Raw genomic sequence first — 18623 nt, 5'->3', positions numbered from 1 at the left:
GCTTGTTTCACTAGATGGTATTTATGTAGAATTTTTTTTCCCCAAAGCAGTTGCAAGTAACGTTAGAGCTTTGCGGTAGGACACCTGCTTTCCACACGTACCGCCCGGGTTTGATCCTCAATGGGACCGAAAGTTTTATTCTTTATTTGATTTGCTTCATTCTCGATTTCTCGCTCACGAATAGTTTTTCGCTCACAACAAACGATGCCGATGCCAACGGCGGCATTTTGTGACACGAGCTCTCTAACGCTATCGCGTTAAAATTGTGAGCAAAACTTCGAAAGTCAATGCAGAGCTCTATGAAACTACGAAGCAACTGGAGCATAGCGGGCTTTGAGAACTCGGCGACCGCTCGAAGCTCAGCAGGGTCAGAAAAGACCATATCCTTTGATACAACGAGTCCTAACTCACGGGCAGCAAAATGACACGTCTTGATGTTTAGTTGGAGGCCGAAGAAGAGGGTCACGTCAGTATTTAACCCGCGTGAATGATATGCGTTGTAAAATTGGTCTTACTACAGAATGATATCATCAAGATAGCACAGGCATGTTTCCCACTTGTATTTGCGAGGGATGAAATTCGTCATGCGCTCGAAAGTAGTTGACACGATGCATAGGCCGAAAAGCATGACGGCAAACTCGTAGAAGCCGTCAGGCGTAATTAAAGTTGCTTTTTCCAGTCATTTGGAGTTATTCGTACTCGCCAATAGCCGGAGCAAAGATCCAGAGATGAGAAGTACTCTGCATCCTGCAAACAGTCGACGCCATCATCTGTTCGTGGTCCGGTTAGACATCCTCGTGAGTGATACTATTGAGCCGACGATAATCTACGCCGAAGGTTATTGATCTGTCCTTCTTCGGTACCATCAGTACAGGAGACGCCCATGGGCTATGGGAAGGGCGAATGACGCCATCCTGCAGCATATCGTAAACTTGGTCGCCAATTACTAGTCGTCCGGCAGCCGACACGTGATATTCGCGCTGGTGCAATGGATGATGGGAACCCGTGTGGGTGCTATGAATGATGCTCAACGTTCGTCCCAAGAATAGCTGGTCACAATCAAACGATGACCGGAAACTCTGAACGAGCGTGAGGGCCTGCTGGCGGAATGAAATTTGCAGATCGGCGTCCAAGGTGGTTTTAAGAAAGTCGAACGAGGGCGATGACGACGATTATGACAGTGATGTGCAGTTGTAGGGCGTAAGCTGATAAGTCTCCAGAATTTTAGTTAGATCAACGCGTTCAACACGTTCGAGAGTGATTCTCCGCACAATAAGGGTACTGGGCGCTTAAATGGTTTGGAAACAAAAATAGGTGATAATCTAGTAGCAGTGGCGCCAAGAGAAAGTGGGAGAGGAAGAGCCCTGCAACGTAGAAAATTATATGATGGCGTGAAAAGTATGGTGGTGCCGGGCGCGGTGGAGCAAGATACGGGCACAAGGGCCGACATTTCAGACAGTAATTCTTTGTGGGATACAACGGTGAGCTTTGCGGTTTCACTTGTCGAAGGGTCTGGCACTCAGGATCCGGAGAATGGGAGAAGCACCGCTTTAGCTCGGGCGAAGTCTATGAGGGCATGATGTTGCGACGAAAATTCTCAGCCGATGATGATTTTATAGAAGCATGAAGACAGAAAGAGAATATCTACATCGTATAAAATACCTTCGACTACCACTCAAGCGGTGCACGCAGCCTGAAGTGCTACATGCTGCGTACTTGCACAGTACTTGATACATGCTGCGTAGTGCACAGTAGCATGCCTGACAGCGGAGTTGTGACCTATTGCAGTTTTCTACAGTGTTTCTCGGCTATGACTGAAACGGCAGCTCTAGAATCAATAAGCGCAAAAAAACTCTTGTGAATAATAAACGAACTTGAAGAACGAGCCCCACTACAAGCAACAAACGCACAGAGAAAATCAAAACGCCAACTAAGAAGTTCGTGAAATGCTTCGAAAGGACGCAGCCTAATTTATAGGAAAAAGTTTGCTGTTTTTATGTTGCAAAGTTTTGTTGATTTAAATTTTGTTGCTGCATGTAACCTAAAGTAGTTTTCCGACAAAATCTTTTCGTGCACACGTACTCTATACTTGCGCTATTTCAGTCACAATGTTTTTAAAACACCAGTGAGAGGGCATAGCTTAGAAACTTTTCAGGATTGAAATTATCTCGAAATTGAACAGCATTTGTTGGAATCTCCGTCGGGTTCTGAGTTGCTTAAATTACATTTTCCGAGAAAGCGGGATGTCGCATTTTTCGCCAATAGAACTATTAGTGTTGTTTTGAAAATACGGTAGAAAAAGCAAACGTGATAATCACTTTCGTAACTACAGTACTCATAATGTTTCAAAGAAAGAGTGCGTCGAAAATCAAGAAAAGCGGTCACTTACCAGCAAAGAACGCTGTGATCAAAATTATATATATTTTCAACATGTTCTGGTCTGAAGCTTGGTGCTGATAAGAACTGGTGATTTTAATAGGCTTTGTAAAAAATTTTTGCTTCTTGCTGTCACTGGGAATGTGGAGAACTGTAAAGGTGCAAAAAATTTTTAACAAACAGCTCATTGAAAACCTATTTGGCTAGCTCAGATGCGTTATAAACATGACATGTATTGGTATTACCTAGATTCATAAAAAGGTAAGTTAACGTAGTCGGCAAATCTCTTGGTGATTGAAGTTTAACTTTACTAAGATTTAAGTAATTCAGCATAGAGTGGGTTCAGAATCACCGCATATTCACGGAGTGAATGTGGAGTGGGGTGAAGCGCTGGAGGGTCCCATCACTAAAATGGGAACCATCCACGAATATTGCTTACAACATCATCAGAAACGTGACAAACACTGTATATATTTATACAAAAGATTTATTCGCAAGTGGTAGCTATACGTCGCTTACGTTATTCCTTCATTGTAACAGCTTTATGGTCAGTGAAGTGGTGGATTGGTGATAAAGCGTAGTAGAATGTTTGCAAGGACGAAGTAGTGGGAAATTAGCAAAGATGGAACTATAGGCGATTAAGTACAAACAAGGTATCGACACTGTGGGACAATCTATGGTTACTTAACGGGCACCTTGATACAAGTACACGACAATCTTGCATTTTATATTGGCTGCTTCTTAACAGTATTTGCATTATGATCGGTGAGGTGGTGTGGGGTGTGGTTGGAGTTTTGCAAAAATGAAGAAGTGGGCAGTTTGCAAGGATATAACTATAGGCGGTCACGTACATACGTACAGGGGATGGACCAGCCCACGTTTTTAGGAGCTTCGCCCCTCAAACAATTCACATCCGAAGCCTTTTCTGTTCGGGCATAAACTTTCACTGCACATTTCTATCTGTATGGCTGGTGCATTCAAACAAAATGGCGCATAATTTATAATAAGTACATTCCATTTCGTATTTGTGTACTGATAAAACGCCACCTTGAACAAGAGAAAATCATAATTTATACGCAAGGCATACATGCATCGTTTACGTGGCTCTGTAATAGTGTTAAATAGTGGTGTATTTGAAGTTTCTTGATTCCGCCACGTCTAAAATGTGCAGTTGCGATGTAATGCAGAAATAATTATTCGAAGGATACTTGAAAAAATAACATCATCAGTACCATATCCATTTCCTCCTACAATACTACTTCTCGAATTATTTTAAAGGGACACTAAAGTCAAATAGCAGTTTACGATAGAGTGAAAGCTTAACGTATGAGAACATCCAAAATGACAATATTATCAACAACAGTGCCCTACTTACTGAGAAATTGAGGTAAATGCACAAGAACACATGCGTCGCAGTAGGACATTCTCAAAATGATCTTGATGACATCAAACAGACCACCTACAATTATTCACTAAAAATCGATCTAGCTGAACTAAATGAAAAACCTTATGCGCATCAAGAGGCGCAATAAAATGCTGCATGTTCATTTTTGTTTCATTCATGAAAAGAAGAACCGCTAGACGTTACTATGAAAAATGGCGCGAGTAATTAGAAAACTCAATTTTCGCGTAGTTACACTGAACAAATGGAGCCATCTAGCAGGGCGCACTTGAAAAAAAAAAAAAACGTCTGCAGTCTCTAAGCCAATGGCAGGAAATGAATTAATGACCGTTGTTGCTGCTGTGGCTCCCACTGCTTTCGTTCTTTCTACTAGACTCGGCGACCACGCAGTAAAGCCGTTCAAGGCTGTGCGCGGCAACAGTGACGTGAGTCGGTCCGGTCGGTCCGCTCCTTGATGCGGGTAATTTTAAGTTCGCTAACCTGATGTGTACAACTAAAACGTGATTTTATTTCGAAATAGGCCCTTCCTTGGCCCAAAATTGACACTACGAGGTTTCTGGACCGCTATTTCTACAATCCACGTCGACATAATAGTTGTCTTTAGTGTCTTTTAAGTATTGTGTACCGCAAGCGATCGCCTATTTCTTGCGCTTTGGCTAGCGTCGGACACACAGACCGCATTGCCTAGCAGTCTGTGTGTCCTTCCTTTCACTAACGCATTGTTCCCGACCAGATGGCGCCTCCTTGCTCTGGCGGATCAGTGTTGGAGAAAAGGAGCTTTTTTAAGAAGTTTAATCCTTTGACTACTCAGTGCCCCGTCGACATCTCGTCGTAGAAAGAGGGGCGCCGCGTATTGCCGCACAGGCTGGCAAGCGGGTGCAATGGCAATTCTTGCCCGCCTCTGGATTACGCGTGCAGAAGGGGCCTCCCGATTGTGCACATGGTTGCTGTTGGGCGTGTCATCAACAAACTGTACCCTCAATCCTGATGAAGACCAGACTCTAGGCCGAAACGTCGAAATAAACCACGTTGTGACCGCTCACGGAGGTTCTACTTGACTACTTGCAACGTTACGGCCAATCAACCACCATGCCTGCCTATATATATAGGTAGGTAGCAAACACGTTATCTAACTAGTTCACTCATCCCCTGATAAGGGACGTCCCCTCCCGAAACTGTTAGGAAATATATTTATCGTTGTTGGCAACGCTGCCGTTGTGTTATATCCCATATCTTCAAAAACATCAACTGGCCCAATAAAATAATACTATCAGTATATATATATATATATATATATATATATATATATATATATATATATATATATATATATATAACGAACCTACACCTGTGATCATCGAATAACGTGGCCGATGCTAAACCAACACATTGGATTCTTGCTTCAGACCGGCGGCTTCCCCCGGCCACTTTATAGGGTATATATATGTGCATATCAACGTGGTTGTGTCAGTCAACAACACAGGTAGCCTCAACAGTGAGTGAGGAACCTTACTTTTCTTCTTGGTGGCTCCAATTATGATTTTATTACGTGCTGGACATTCACTCACCACTGATATACCTGAAGGTGTCAAGTCTGCAAGGACGAGACCCTACGTATGTCCGCAGCCACGCACGCACACGCACACGCACATACACACACTCATTCACACGCAAAAGAGTCATTCAAAAAGTAAGGGTCGTTTCGTTCTTTAAAGCAAAGTATGTTAGGAAACGTTTCTATTGGCGGGTTTAGTTTAATATAACCATCGTTCACTATTATTGCATTGACTTGGTCACTCAGTGTTTTTGGTATGGAGCTTCAACACACTTTCAAAATTTCGAGCCTTTAAATTTTAATTGCACAATTTTCTAATTCTTCGAAAAAGCGAGATTTATTGGACAGACTAGAATATGTCAGTCTTCGATGCTGAACCAGCCATTGCGCGCTTCGTCAGGTGGATTTGTCACTATCTGTGAAATCTAGGCACTGCTTTGTGAACCCTTTCACTCTTCACTAGTTCCATAAACTAGGCACAATCCTTTATTAATTTTGGGATGCATATTATCACTTTCTTAGCGGAAATGAAATTACAGCTCGCGATTTCCCCGTGGCGGGAGTCTCAATTCCTGCGAACAGTCTCATCTTCAATGCCGGCAAAGCAGACAGCTACTGAGCCAGGAGAATTTGAACATCTAGCGGAAGAATGGTCAATCAGTCCCGCACAACCACATCTTCATTTTAACGCACGAATATTTTATTACGAGCAAGCAGCTTTCACGGCTTATTTTTAAAGACAATAAGCAAAATACTGACACATTTTCTCTTCACTTCGAGCCCTGACATCAGTTATTTAGCATTTTTAGAAGAAATATATATCTCAAACATTGAGAAGCCTGCCATACTTTACCTTTTCCAGAAATTAAGTTTCTATGCTCCTATTCAAGTGGGTCAATGAATTATCTGCAGCGTGCCGACGGAGAATAATGCATGAAAACTGCGCTGCCCAGCGCCTTTTATGTAGTACGTTTTCGGGGGCCCAAAATGATAATTGTTCTTCATGTAACTTCTTCAAATATGGTATATTAACACTTCACAGAAACATGTGCTCTACAGACAAAGTGCCTTTGTGGTATTGCATTCGTGGCAGGTTATTGCATTCGTGCTATGTCACGACGCCTACATATAGATTCCCTTTATCTCCCATGATGCAGCAAAGACACTGAACTGTAGTATGAAAGGACAGTGAATGAAATTCTCATATTTCGTGCAAGAAAGCCACATTTAACTAGATTGTTGCTCATAACGGACGCTATCGTAGAATAGCTTCCATGAAATGAACGGCCTGGATTAAGAATAGACAGCACGAATATTGTTATACAGGACGCGCCCATTGCAATTTTCTCACGCGAGAATGAACTAGAGGTTGCGAAATAGTCCTACGGTTCTGCAATCGTTGACGGTGAATAACCGATATCTTATCATACACACTTACGACTCACTTCGATACTGGTTTTCCCTTATGTTACCTGTGTATCAAACAATTACACACATTTTTTTCTTTTTTAAGACCTATCTTGAGTCATAGACTGAGCAGCGACAACAGAGAAGCATGTAGTAGTGCTGGGATACTGAGGATATAGATGCCACCAACAAAAAAAAAAAAGCCAACAATACTTACTTACTTAGAATAAGCCGATGAATTTTTAACTTAATTACATGTAACGTATCTACGTTTTCAATTAATATAACTCTACATGAAATAAGTATACGCAGATGTTCAGGTCATGTAGGTGAACAATCTTGGTTTTTACGCTCAGCTTTCGTGCCTTCTTTTGCCAATGAGCAGTGTTTTTTGGTCGTGTAAGAAGGCGTAATCAGGTAAGATTCATGCTGCGGCTCATGAGCTGCATCGCTAAAGTGCGTGTTTCTAAAGAGTGAAGAAAGAACATTCGTTAATTCGCCGCTAAGGGCACTTGCTTCAGCCGATGTACGCAAGCCCACGTGCAGCACTACACTTTGTTGCCACCATCAGCCTTCTTTGAAGTTAAACAATTTTTCTTCACATTATACAGTCACTAAAGGAACAAATTTAGCACTGGTCTGTGCCATGAAAGTGCCTAGCTGGCGAAGCTGTGCTGTGAGTCGTTCATAGCTGGTAGTAACCCTCTGATTGGCATGTAAGGATTGGCGACTGTATTATTTAACACTATGATGTGTTGTTATTTCGCTTTTGTCTGGCATGTCCTGGCTCTAAATGACTTCCACGTGGCTCTATGAGCGCACAAGTGAAGACTCTTAATAAGCGGGTTCTTCATAAGTGGGCCTGCGTTTCGATGCGCATCGAAAGTGCGTGCAATGAGCGGCAGCGCAAGCTAGACTTAAAAAAAAAAATGTTATAAGGTGCGGCAGCGTTCTGCAGAATTAACTCCCGCAAGGGGCACCAAGCCCTGTGAGAGTCGTCACCAACGGCGCCTTGAAGAAGTGGTGCTATCGAATTTCGAGGCTATAACAAGCCTTCTGTTTTTTTTTGTGCCAGGACAGTCGGACAAGACAAACGTTTTGAATTTATTTTGATTATTTTCACAGTGTACCTAATTTCTCGTTTCGCGCACCGAGGCCCACTTAAAGAAGGTCTACGAAAGTGACAGTGGTGTTACATCAGCCCTGTAGTGAGTTGAGTGGCCACCGCACCTTTGTCACGTACTTACTAGAAGAACATCACGGCGGCCGCTGCTAGCGGCGTGTTTGTTTTGCAGATGCTTGTGTGGCACGTGTGGGAAACCGAAGATGATGCTCAGCCCTACATGCAGCAGTGTAAATGACCACGTGACTCTGTCACCAACACTACTACATCACTTCCGAATGGGATGGCCTGAAACTGAAGCTAAAATTTCACCACCTAAATAAGGGGATATTAACGCGATAGTGTTAAACAACTTCTGCCATGAGAATTCTGGCATCAGCCTCGTTGGTAGTGAGCGAGAATTATCTTCAGCCTAACCAAAAAATTGCGGTAGATGCGAATAAAATAAATAAGAAAAAAATCCATGTCCGGGGGGGGATCGCACACTGGTCATTGGAGTGACAAGCCGTTGTTTTCCTACACGTCCACACGGACGCTTGCGGATACAGTGAAAATAACTACTTCTGCTTGGAAATGCTGTGAAAGATACTTTCATGTTTTACAAACACATTCATTCTCTATACATGCTTCCCAATGAAACATAAAATATTTCATTATTAACGTGTTGTAAAAGCGTGCATTGCTATTGGTGGTCACAAATCTGATTATTACAATGTTTTCAGGATTTAAAGCAGGTCATCCACTACAAAAGACACTCACGTTACTGCAATCATAAGTCCATGTAGTGGGCGCATAGCAAGGTTGAAAAAAATTATAATTATCATACACTAAATGTTTGAAGTACGCAGCAGAGACAAAAAACCGCTTTGGCGATCAACTCTTAACGACGGCGCTTAAGGTTTCTCGAATTTCTAAATTATTTTGTGGAAATACACTAATCTTGGTGCATTTACTATGCTTCTTGGAACCATAAGAAACGCTTGCAGCATGAAACACGAAAACCACAAATACGGTACCACTAAGCCTTAAGGATCACAGTGGGGCTTCATTTCTTTCCCAACAGTCGTCGTCCATTAATTCGCAACGTCCATGGAAAATGATCCCGGTTCCTGAGTGAACGCAGTGGTATCGAAACCTTAACTCTCCCAGGCAAGGGTGGCACATCCATCTGGCCCTGGTTTTACGTAGACATGAGGTAACGCGCCCTCTGAGTTACCCACCCAGAGAAAATCGCAAGTCGCATGCCCTCCCCCTTCTCTTCCTCCCGCCTTATTTTCTCGATTCTCCATCGCTTGTGAGCTTTCCTGCACCCTTTATTTTCAGTTTATTTCCCTCTTTCTTTTGCGCCAAGGGTTACCTTAGTGTGGCCTTTTAACAACCTATGATAAAGCTCAGTGAGTTAATACTGATAATGGACATACATAATAATGTTGATGCATAATAATGTACTATAGGCGCTACACTGATCTGTTTAGACGCTTTGCCGCGTGTATGTCTACGTCTTGCTTTTCTCTTAGGCATTGCAAAATTCTTTCTTGACTGATCACTCTTTAAAAATTGACGTAGGGAAATATGTCGCCATTTGAAATAAAAAACGAGGCGTTTAGAGAAGATGTCACTTTCATTATTACTCTCCTGAGAGCAATGCGACAAGTTTTACACCACTTCTAGTTTCTCTATGCCTCAACGAAACTTTTTCTATTGGCTACAAAGCCACCAAGATTACCACTGAAGACCTGCTAATTTTAGCGAAGAAAAGAAACCCAATCAGAAAAACTACGCGACTTAGTAGCATTGGAAAATCTCAGTAACCGCATATAGAAAAATGAAGAGAGTGAAATGTTATTACAGACATGGACCTAGTCAAACGTACAGAGAATATAGGTGGTGTAATGATGAATGTATCCTTCCTTACGTAACGTACGCTTACAACACGGCACCTCAAGCGACGACAGGCTGTTCTCCATTCTTTTTACTTTATGGTCGAGAACCATCATCTCCAATTGACACCATTCTCCCCTACCGACCTGACTCATCCGAAGACACACCAGTTTCCGAAGCCGCGCGGTATGCGGAAGAATGTCGGCAATTAGCTCGCACCCTTACAACACAAGAACAAGGGCTACAGAAATTTCGTCACGACGATGGACGGTCCAACTACCAATTTTCGCCCAACTCTCTTGTTTGGCTGTGGGTGCCCCCCCAGCGCTGCTCCTGGTACCTCTACAAAGTTTGTCAGCAGGTACCATGGACCTTATCGCGTCATAGAACGAACTTCCGCTGTTAACTACCTCATCGAACCCCTCACGGCCACTGTGGACCTGCGTCGCCGAGGCCGCGAAATGGTACATGTGAATCGCCTCAAACCATATCACGAACCACTTGTCCTCACGACACCTTAGAACACTTACTTGGCACCATCTTCAGCGAGGGGGAAATATGTAATGATGAATGTAGTGGGTCATGCGAATCTCGGCACACACACTGTCAGTGCTAAGCACGAGGCGCTCGGCCCGGACTGTCGCTGATTTTGCTAGCTAGGCCTACGCTCCTACCTGGTCTCGGATAACAGTTTTGACTGTCTCCGTTCTATATTATAGTGGAAAGGTGAAACTGTTATATAGGTTTGATGCATAAAAATAAAGAATCCTTTATCTCAATAAAGATACATGCAACTTTCTAGAAGGAAATTATACTAGCCAATGGGTTCAGTAAACTGCCGCAAACAGTTTTGATAAGCTATATTAGGCTACACGTCCGATCATATATTCCCAAGAGAGTGCCAAAGCAACGATGCTAAGGCAGCTCACATGTACAAAGGCTCTACTACTAGACACTCTACTGAATATTGCAAGTTTGGGGGTAACATTCTTTTCATTATCTGTAGTGGCATTCTCACCACCCTCTTCCTTCCCTCACCTATTTAACGTTGTAGACTGTGCCCAACCTCGAAGTAGACAACGTGATTGTGACAATCACGTTTGAACACAACATCAGTACCAGAGATGCATGACAGCACAAACCACAGTTTGCCGATACACTGCAACAGGGGCAGCCCTCCAACAGTGTAGAACAGTTTGATATTGGGCCTCCAGTACACATCTCGGAAAATAGGCGAACCCAGTGTTTAATGACCCATACACAGGAAGAGAACATCCCCGACCACACACACTGGGAGCATGAGTGGTCGACAATATTTCCTTCTTGTGTATGTGCCTTGAAGGCTGGGTTGGCTAATTTTCTGAACCACAGGAGGCTTAGGCAGTTGCCCATGTCTCAAAAAGTGCGCTAGAACGACTTAAACTAACCCCGTAGTGTGAGCATCCGAGGATGCCTCTACTTATGCCAACATGCCACACCCTCGCTGACTTCAAGCTCTGATATCGAGCAGGAAATCAAACCAGCTAAAGAGATCTCCCCAACGTTATACCTGTTTGCGTAGATGAATCTGTACGACATAGGAGATCCTGCTTTTCGTACGAACCGCTAGTCAGAGTAAAATTTTATTGAAGCGAAACGGGAAAAGTGGACCATAGAGTTTCTATTGTTGGATGCTTACGTCAGGAGCGCCAGTAGCCTTAGCCACTCTTGATTAAGGAGCACGAGTTGCACTAGCAGTTTCGAGCTCACGATTTGTGCCTCACACTGCTTCCCACTAGGTGTTCAATGGTTGCCGAGAAAATTTGCTAAGTCTTGGTTTGTGACAGCCCCATACATGTCGTAGATAGTAAGCCTACCGCCTTATTACGGGCACATGGCGAGGTGAAGCGTCCGGTGTATTACGTGTAGTTTCACTACATGCAGAAAAACGTCCATCTAATTTTCTCTAAGGTCCATGGCTTCGGCTTATTGAAGGAATCTGGGAAGCGTTCCACTTTTTGGCCGCACGAAGCGCTAATGAGCCACCATCTGACAGTGTAGATTCGGTACGCTCAATAAAACAAAATGATTCTCCGCTCTATTACGAAGCGCTGGACAGCCACTCCAACAAACGAAAGGGCGCATGATCTAGCTCGATTGTCAGAGTGGCAGTCAGGTACTTCGGAAGAGGTGACGGACACTTCTTGTAGACCGGAACAAGCTTCGCCGAAGAAGAGCTGAGAATTCTTCCACTGGTACAACGAATCCTGAACCCAAATTACAGGACATGACAGAGGCCTTGTAAATAAGTCAACTTCATTCTTTACAACAAGCAGCACATGTACACTCCTAACATGCTGACTATATGACAATTAATAAGTATTAGAGCCTTACAAAATCGAAAACATATACAGGAACTTCTTGGTATCAAGCGTCCTAAAGTGCTTTGAATGCAGGGCACATGCTCTAATTCCAAACACAAAGTATTTCTTTCGTCCAAATGTTGTTTTTCCGAAAGACCGCCAGCATGCTGTGACATCATCTGGTGGTGTAACAATCATATTTGCCAAAAATGAACTTGGCCAGCAATTTCCACTTCAAACAACACTGGAGGTAGCAGACATGAGAGCTTTGAACTATACTTGCAAGCTCGTAAGTATCTTCTCAATATACACGTCTCCCTTTGCTACCTACACCAAAACGTATTTCAATAATTCATGGACGAGCTGATGAAGTACTAAGTTGTTCTCATCTACCTTAATGGTCAAAGCTCTATGTGGGGCGACTCTTTCACCGGCTAGTTCATCTTATTCTGATTTTCTATTTATTCAGATGCATGTCTGATAAAAAAGAAACACGTAATTTGTAGCGTAAGCTTTATGAGTGTGGTTGAATCTTTATCATGGATTACAGTGAGCAGTTATTTGCAAGTGCTCAGAGCATTTACGTCTCACAGTACACAGCTGGCGCGCTGAAGGCCTAGTGCTCCTGGAGTGACTTGTCACTAGTGGGCTGGCACTCGACTCGATTGAGACTGCTCGTTTGCTACTCCCTTCATTCCTTCATCTCTAAATCGCCCATCCACCCGTCCATTCATCTGTGTTGTCTATCAATCCAATCATGTTTCGTTCATTCGTCCATCTGTGTTTCATTCGTCAATCGACCTTCCGTTCGTGGTTAGTTCATTTAGGATGACGGCAGTGCAACCACCGTCTTAACTACAGCAAAATCATTTCCTATGCCTATACTTACTCCTATGTACAATCAACACATCTAAAAGGGCATATTATAGTATTCTTGGTGCGAAGACCTTATGCGGCCAAAGAAATTTGTTTGGCTGACCAGACAGTTCAATTCGTACGTCTGAAACACCGCCCATTTTTCCGCAGCTCTAATTTTAATCATTCCAGAGACCCTTCCAAGAAAAACAGTGAGGGCTGATGTAAAGCGCCTAACACACAGTGAGACACAAAGTAAACTGCGTATTATTCACCAGCTTGTTGAAAACTGACCACCAGTATCGAGATGACGATGCACACAAGTAACACTAACCACGCTAATGGGACACACAAACAGCACGCACGATGGTGATACAACCAGGTCTCAGAGGTGTCGATACAGTCATTATGCTTCATGTGCTTGTGCAGTTGAGCGATTGAGACTATAAAAAAGCTTTTTATTAGAACACTTGCAGAAATTTGCATTGTATCATTGGATAGGCTGCGCTTTTTTAATATGAACCATTGGTTGTGTTTCTTTATTCTGCTTAGCTTTGACCCCTTACACTCAAGTGACCTGTTTTCTAACCTCTGAACAGAGGTTACTGTTGCAATGGCTGCATAAAAAAGTACCTGCTTCACAACCTTCGACTTCAAGGCGGTGGCAAACCTCTTGTGCTAATGCCATATCCCCAGAGATTTCTTACCAGAAACACTTGTCATTAATTCTGACCAGCACACATTACTCGCCAGTTCATTTACACACATTTCGTGCACAGTGGTTTGCGCACATGTACAGGCACGTAACATAAATTTGTTGAGATGCGTCATGATAAAAAACCACTTATTATTGTTACTTTTTGTTATCTGTGACAGTACGATTTGGTAAAACGTGACCCTTGCACCAATAAAACATACATGTGATAACTGTGGAGATACTCACTATGCTTCAATAGGGCAGCACGTGCAGCTACGCACGTTGTTTTCGGCTTATCTGATAACAAGAACTAATTATCTTTGTGTATCTTGTAATGAATAGACCTTTCAAGCAACCACTAATTTTACATGTCGCATATCTGGACGCCTAGTCTTATTATGCAATACTGCTAGGCAATATTGTTTTGTGTTGAGATGAGGAGCACTCAAACAGCGTTTAATATGGGAAAACTTGTGCCCCCAGCCTTATCGCGTAGAGTAAATCTATGCCACTAGGCTGGGGCTTTCGGTGCTGGTAATAAAATTATAATACAGCCGGCTAAAGCATTTCACACACAAGCGTCTTTTCGTATACGTTGCAGATCAGCCTACTGCCTCGTACCTGTGCACAAGCGACATTAATCACAATGCCACAAGACCAGCCAGCCTTTTCAAAGCACTGTAGATCCTCACTGAGTGTCTCGCTGGCTGCTATGGTAAAGAAGTTATTGGGGCAGTTTATGCGGCATTATAACGTGTGGTAATGAAACGCCACACCCAAGGAAACATTCAGGAAGTGTTTTTTCGAAGCAAATTTGATCACAGGCATCACTTTGTGGTAAGGCAGTCGCTTTCGAAGCCGTAGATGTGGGTTCGATTCTCATCTAAATATTTAATATTTCATAATTTTATTATGCATCTGTCTGTTTGCTAACGGACGACGCAGATTTTTTTCCGGCCTACGAACGCCACAAACTGCCGAATATCTGTGAAACAAATTTTTGAAGGCAATCGGTCAACAGTGAACCTGCGTCATTGTCATTTATGATAATGTAACGCCAGAAATATATAGCATATATATAACATATAAAATATAAAGTGTGACAATTTTGAAATTGTAGTTTTAAGCGAATAGTAAGACACAATAGAGTATATTTTTTAAGTTTGTAAATTAGGATTCTTCGATGTACTCGTAGAGCTACGTGTTCGAGGCCTTTAGGGTTGTAATCCGGGCATTATTAAACCACGTTAGTCTGGAGTGAACGCAGAGGCCCCATTGTCGCCAGTAAAACCGAACCACTTTGTTAGTTAAAATGACTAACTCTTTCTCTAACCGCAAAGAAATCTAACGCACCTTGAAACATAACTGTGCGGTGACTGGCCACACCGTATTGACGTCATCTTCAAATGCTTCTGGCAGGAGCCCACAGTACTCACTTTCTTAAGACCAATCGTTGATTATTGTGCTGTCTTCTAGAGCGCTGTAAAACTTTCGTCCATAAAATAAACAAAAAATTGACTTAAAATGGCTGCAAAAAAAGTGAAGCAGGCTGATGTCTCGTTTCTGCGCAGCGGTACGATTAATTGTGGTGGCTCACGTCTGCTCAAACGTTAGTACACTCTTTGTGTAGAGCAAGAAGATTGCCATATCTTAATACACCAAGGTTGCTGCCAGCACATCAAAGACAAGTTTAAGTATTGATTAAAATATGATATGCAGTTTAACATCCCAGAACTATGATATGATTATGAGAGATGCCATAGTGGAGAGCTTCAGAAATTTAGGCCATCTGGTGTTCTTAAGCGTGCAGTGACGTCACATGAACTGCAGGCCTCTACCATTTTGCTTTCATCGAGAGGCGACCCGCGTGGCCAACACCGAAGCTTTGACCTTCGGGTCCGAGAATGAGCACCTTATCCAGTGCTCCACCGCGGCGGAGGAAGTTGGCGGACAACGAGAAATGTATGCAATAGGTGGGATGTCTTTTATTCTGTGCTACCAAGGGATCTGGTAAACCACTGCTCTAGTGTAATTGGGGGATATGCTGTGAAATGAACTGAATGAATATACACAGACAGAGATTAATGTAGTCTATAGCACTTATAGGCTGTTATTATAAGGTGACGTATTGCAAGGTTACAACTTTAAAAGGCAATTTTTCTAATAATTCTTGTGGTTTTACGCCCAAAACAACGAAACAATTATGAAGGACGCAGGGGTCAGTTTAATGTGAGTCAATAATGTGGGCTGTGCTGGCTAGGCACACTGGAAGTTGATACAAACTTCTGTGCGCAGATACAGAGCCGATGAGTGTCAAAATCCAATTGGAGCACTACACTTTTCCGTGATGTCCTGAATGCCCTAAGTTTCCGTTCACGCAAAAAACTGTCGCTGTTGCTTTTATGGCAATCAACTTCTATAAAAATACTTTGTATATATATATATATATATATATATATATATATATATATATATATATATATATATATATATATATATATATATACATGCAGTATCTTGAAGAATTGCTACGAAGAGTATATCATGTCATAATGATGTCGCATAATATGGCTGAATGTGTCTGACGCAATACTTCTCACCTCACAGCTGATAAAGACAGCAATTAGGGCTTTCCGATCTTCTCACCAATATACATACAACGAAAGAAAAGATTATTATTCAGGATAGAGTGCACATGTCTGCAGTGAAAGCAGTAGCAAATAAAAGAACCTGACAAGAAAAGCAAAAGATGACTCATAATCCTGCTCCCCCCCCCCACCCCCTTAGAAAAGTAATATGGTGTGACGGCGATACTGGATACTGCATCACACAAAATTTTTTGTAGATGCATAACGGTAACCAGAAGACAGAGGTTTTGCAATTTTGTGTGATTTGAGCATGTTAAATACAGTTTTTCTTCAAATATAAACTTGAAAATTTGGTCTAAGTACTGTATACACTTTGACAAAAAAAAAAACAATGGCGCCATTTTATATCGAGTTTATCATGTTGTGTCCAATGGGGAAACCCCACTGTAATATTTCAAATTTGGTGAACTTGAGGTTGACATAGAATGTAAAATGCGAATGCGCATACCGTGGCTAAACAATCACCATTGTATATTGTTACAGCAGGTTCTTGGCACGTAGCTTTTTTCTATCCAAGTTCTGAGAGCTACTTAGCATACACTTTGTCAACACTTAATAAAGGTGGTATGCAGTTAGCATATCACACTTATTTTCATTTAAGAGTCGCCCAATACATACAGATGTCATTCTGAAACGTTGCGGACAAAAAAAGCCAACGTGTCATCATGGTGACGCCAGTCGTATTTCTATATAGAAGAAAAGTGCTAGTGGCTTGCGGCAAGCATACTTATACTTATTTTTACGTTAATGGAGGCCGAGTGCTCAAAACTTCCGTAGCCTCCCGTACGGCCTACCGCAGAATCTTATCAACAAGTTTGCCGGCGAGCACCCACTTGATGAGCACAAAATAGAATTCATGAAATCAGTTGTCATCCATAAGAAATGACATATGTGTTTTTCTATTCAAAGTAAAATATAAAAAGCTGACATAAATTGATTTGCGCCGCCTCCTAGGAATGTTCAGCAAACCCGATCAGTGTTTGAATTGAGCAGTTCTCTGCTTATTTTAAAAGAAGTATCACTTTTATTCAATACAATAAACATATGCGAAAACTTGGCGCTTTAGTTTGTCTAATATGACCTACTCCAGGTTGTGTGTTGAATTATTATATGAGTACTTCCCTCTCCCTTTTTTATCTCGCTGCAAAGGGGCCCTCATTACTCACACTGTTATAACAGGATGCCCAGGAAACATCCATGGCTGAAAACTACTGTCTTATTGCGCATCCCCTGGCAACACAATGTGAAACGGAGAGAAGATGTCTTTCGCCGCGGTGGTCTAGTGGCTAAGGGCTACTGAACTGCAGGTCGCGGGACCGAATCTCGGCGGTGGAGGCTGCGTTTTCAATACACGTGGAAATGTTGTATACCCATGGTCCTAAATTTGGTTGCATGGTAAAGAACACCAGATGGTCTAAATTTTCGTAGCCCTCCACTATGGTGGTTTTGGGATTTAAACCCTACATACGAATCATCGATCAATGGAGAGAAGGCTTGTGAATGAGCCGTGTTTGGACGTGGTTGTATAGCGGAGAGGAGATGTACAAGCGGGGGACAGATGGCTTGATGTTTCGCGTTTTTAACTTCAAGAAGCGTTTTTATGCAAGCTATAGATACTGTTGCACGACAATGTTTTTAGCGTTCAGTAGTTATTTTTTCTTTGTACGCCTTTTATCGTGGTCTTACTTGAAATTGCAGCCATACTTTTTCATCGAGTTTCATCGTGAAAGAGCAGCTAAGTTTACAAAAGGCTGTGTCAGCACCTTGCCTTGCTTATATGCAGTGTGGTAGCAAGAGCTCAGCGAGACGTTTGCTTCGTATGACTATCATCCCTGGCATTCTCAAACTTCCCCGCACTTGTAGTTACACGTCTAGTTATGTCCATCAAAACGTTACACAACTCAATAAGCTCGTTGAAATATGCATGCGATGTTGTCTATGACAGCGTTGTGAAAGCCGGTATAAGTCGTCATTTAAAAAGAAGTGTTCAAGTACACGTGTGTGCTTTGGCACTATGCCCGTCGGAACATGGGTAATAGAATGCTTTTGGGCTACTTTTAATGTTCTTGACGCTAGGAACATACCTGCTGGACCTGCTGTTTTGACCATCAGTGTTTCATTCATCGAAAAAAAGAGCGACGTTTTTCAGACAGGAGACATACCACACTCTAGTTGTCATTGTTTTACAGCGAAAACTGTTAAAAGATCACTTTTCGGGTCACGCGCAGTTGTTGTACGCCGCCACCGCCACCACCGCTGGCGTCCGTAACCACATCGCGCAAAATTAGAAAAAAGAACTTTTACCAACGACACAGTGGGGCTTGAACCCGGGTCCGT

At 42.5% G+C, this 18623-nt stretch overlaps 2 protein-coding genes across 4 annotated transcripts in view; one reads left to right on the top strand and one right to left on the bottom strand.

Moving 5' to 3' along the window:
• Positions 1–6310, bottom strand: part of LOC142768988 (uncharacterized) — a 51226-nt gene extending 44916 nt beyond the window's left edge. For both annotated transcript variants that reach the window (XM_075871680.1, XM_075871679.1), the window contains exons 1-2: positions 6187–6310; positions 2390–2527 (exon numbers count right to left, since the gene is read on the bottom strand). In XM_075871680.1, coding sequence (XP_075727795.1) covers positions 2390–2432 — 43 coding nt within the window. In that variant the 5' untranslated portion in view covers positions 2433–2527; positions 6187–6310. The remainder of the gene's footprint in view (positions 1–2389; positions 2528–6186) is intronic.
• An 8904-nt stretch (positions 6311–15214) lies between these two features.
• LOC142768985 (uncharacterized) overlaps positions 15215–18623 on the top strand; it is an 81309-nt gene continuing 77900 nt past the window's right edge. Inside the window, exon 1 of one of the 2 annotated variants that reach the window (XM_075871673.1) lies at positions 15215–15611. In XM_075871673.1, the coding sequence (XP_075727788.1) occupies positions 15458–15611 (154 nt within the window). In that variant the 5' untranslated portion in view covers positions 15215–15457. The remainder of the gene's footprint in view (positions 15612–18623) is intronic. The other variant, XM_075871671.1, reaches the window with a different exon arrangement.

Source organism: Rhipicephalus microplus, chromosome 8 (genome assembly GCF_043290135.1).
Source record: "Rhipicephalus microplus isolate Deutch F79 chromosome 8, USDA_Rmic, whole genome shotgun sequence".
In the NCBI taxonomy this organism is placed as follows: Eukaryota; Metazoa; Arthropoda; class Arachnida; order Ixodida; family Ixodidae; genus Rhipicephalus; species Rhipicephalus microplus.
Note: the sequence above shows the minus strand (reverse complement) of the source record. Positions and strands in the feature narration are given on the sequence as shown.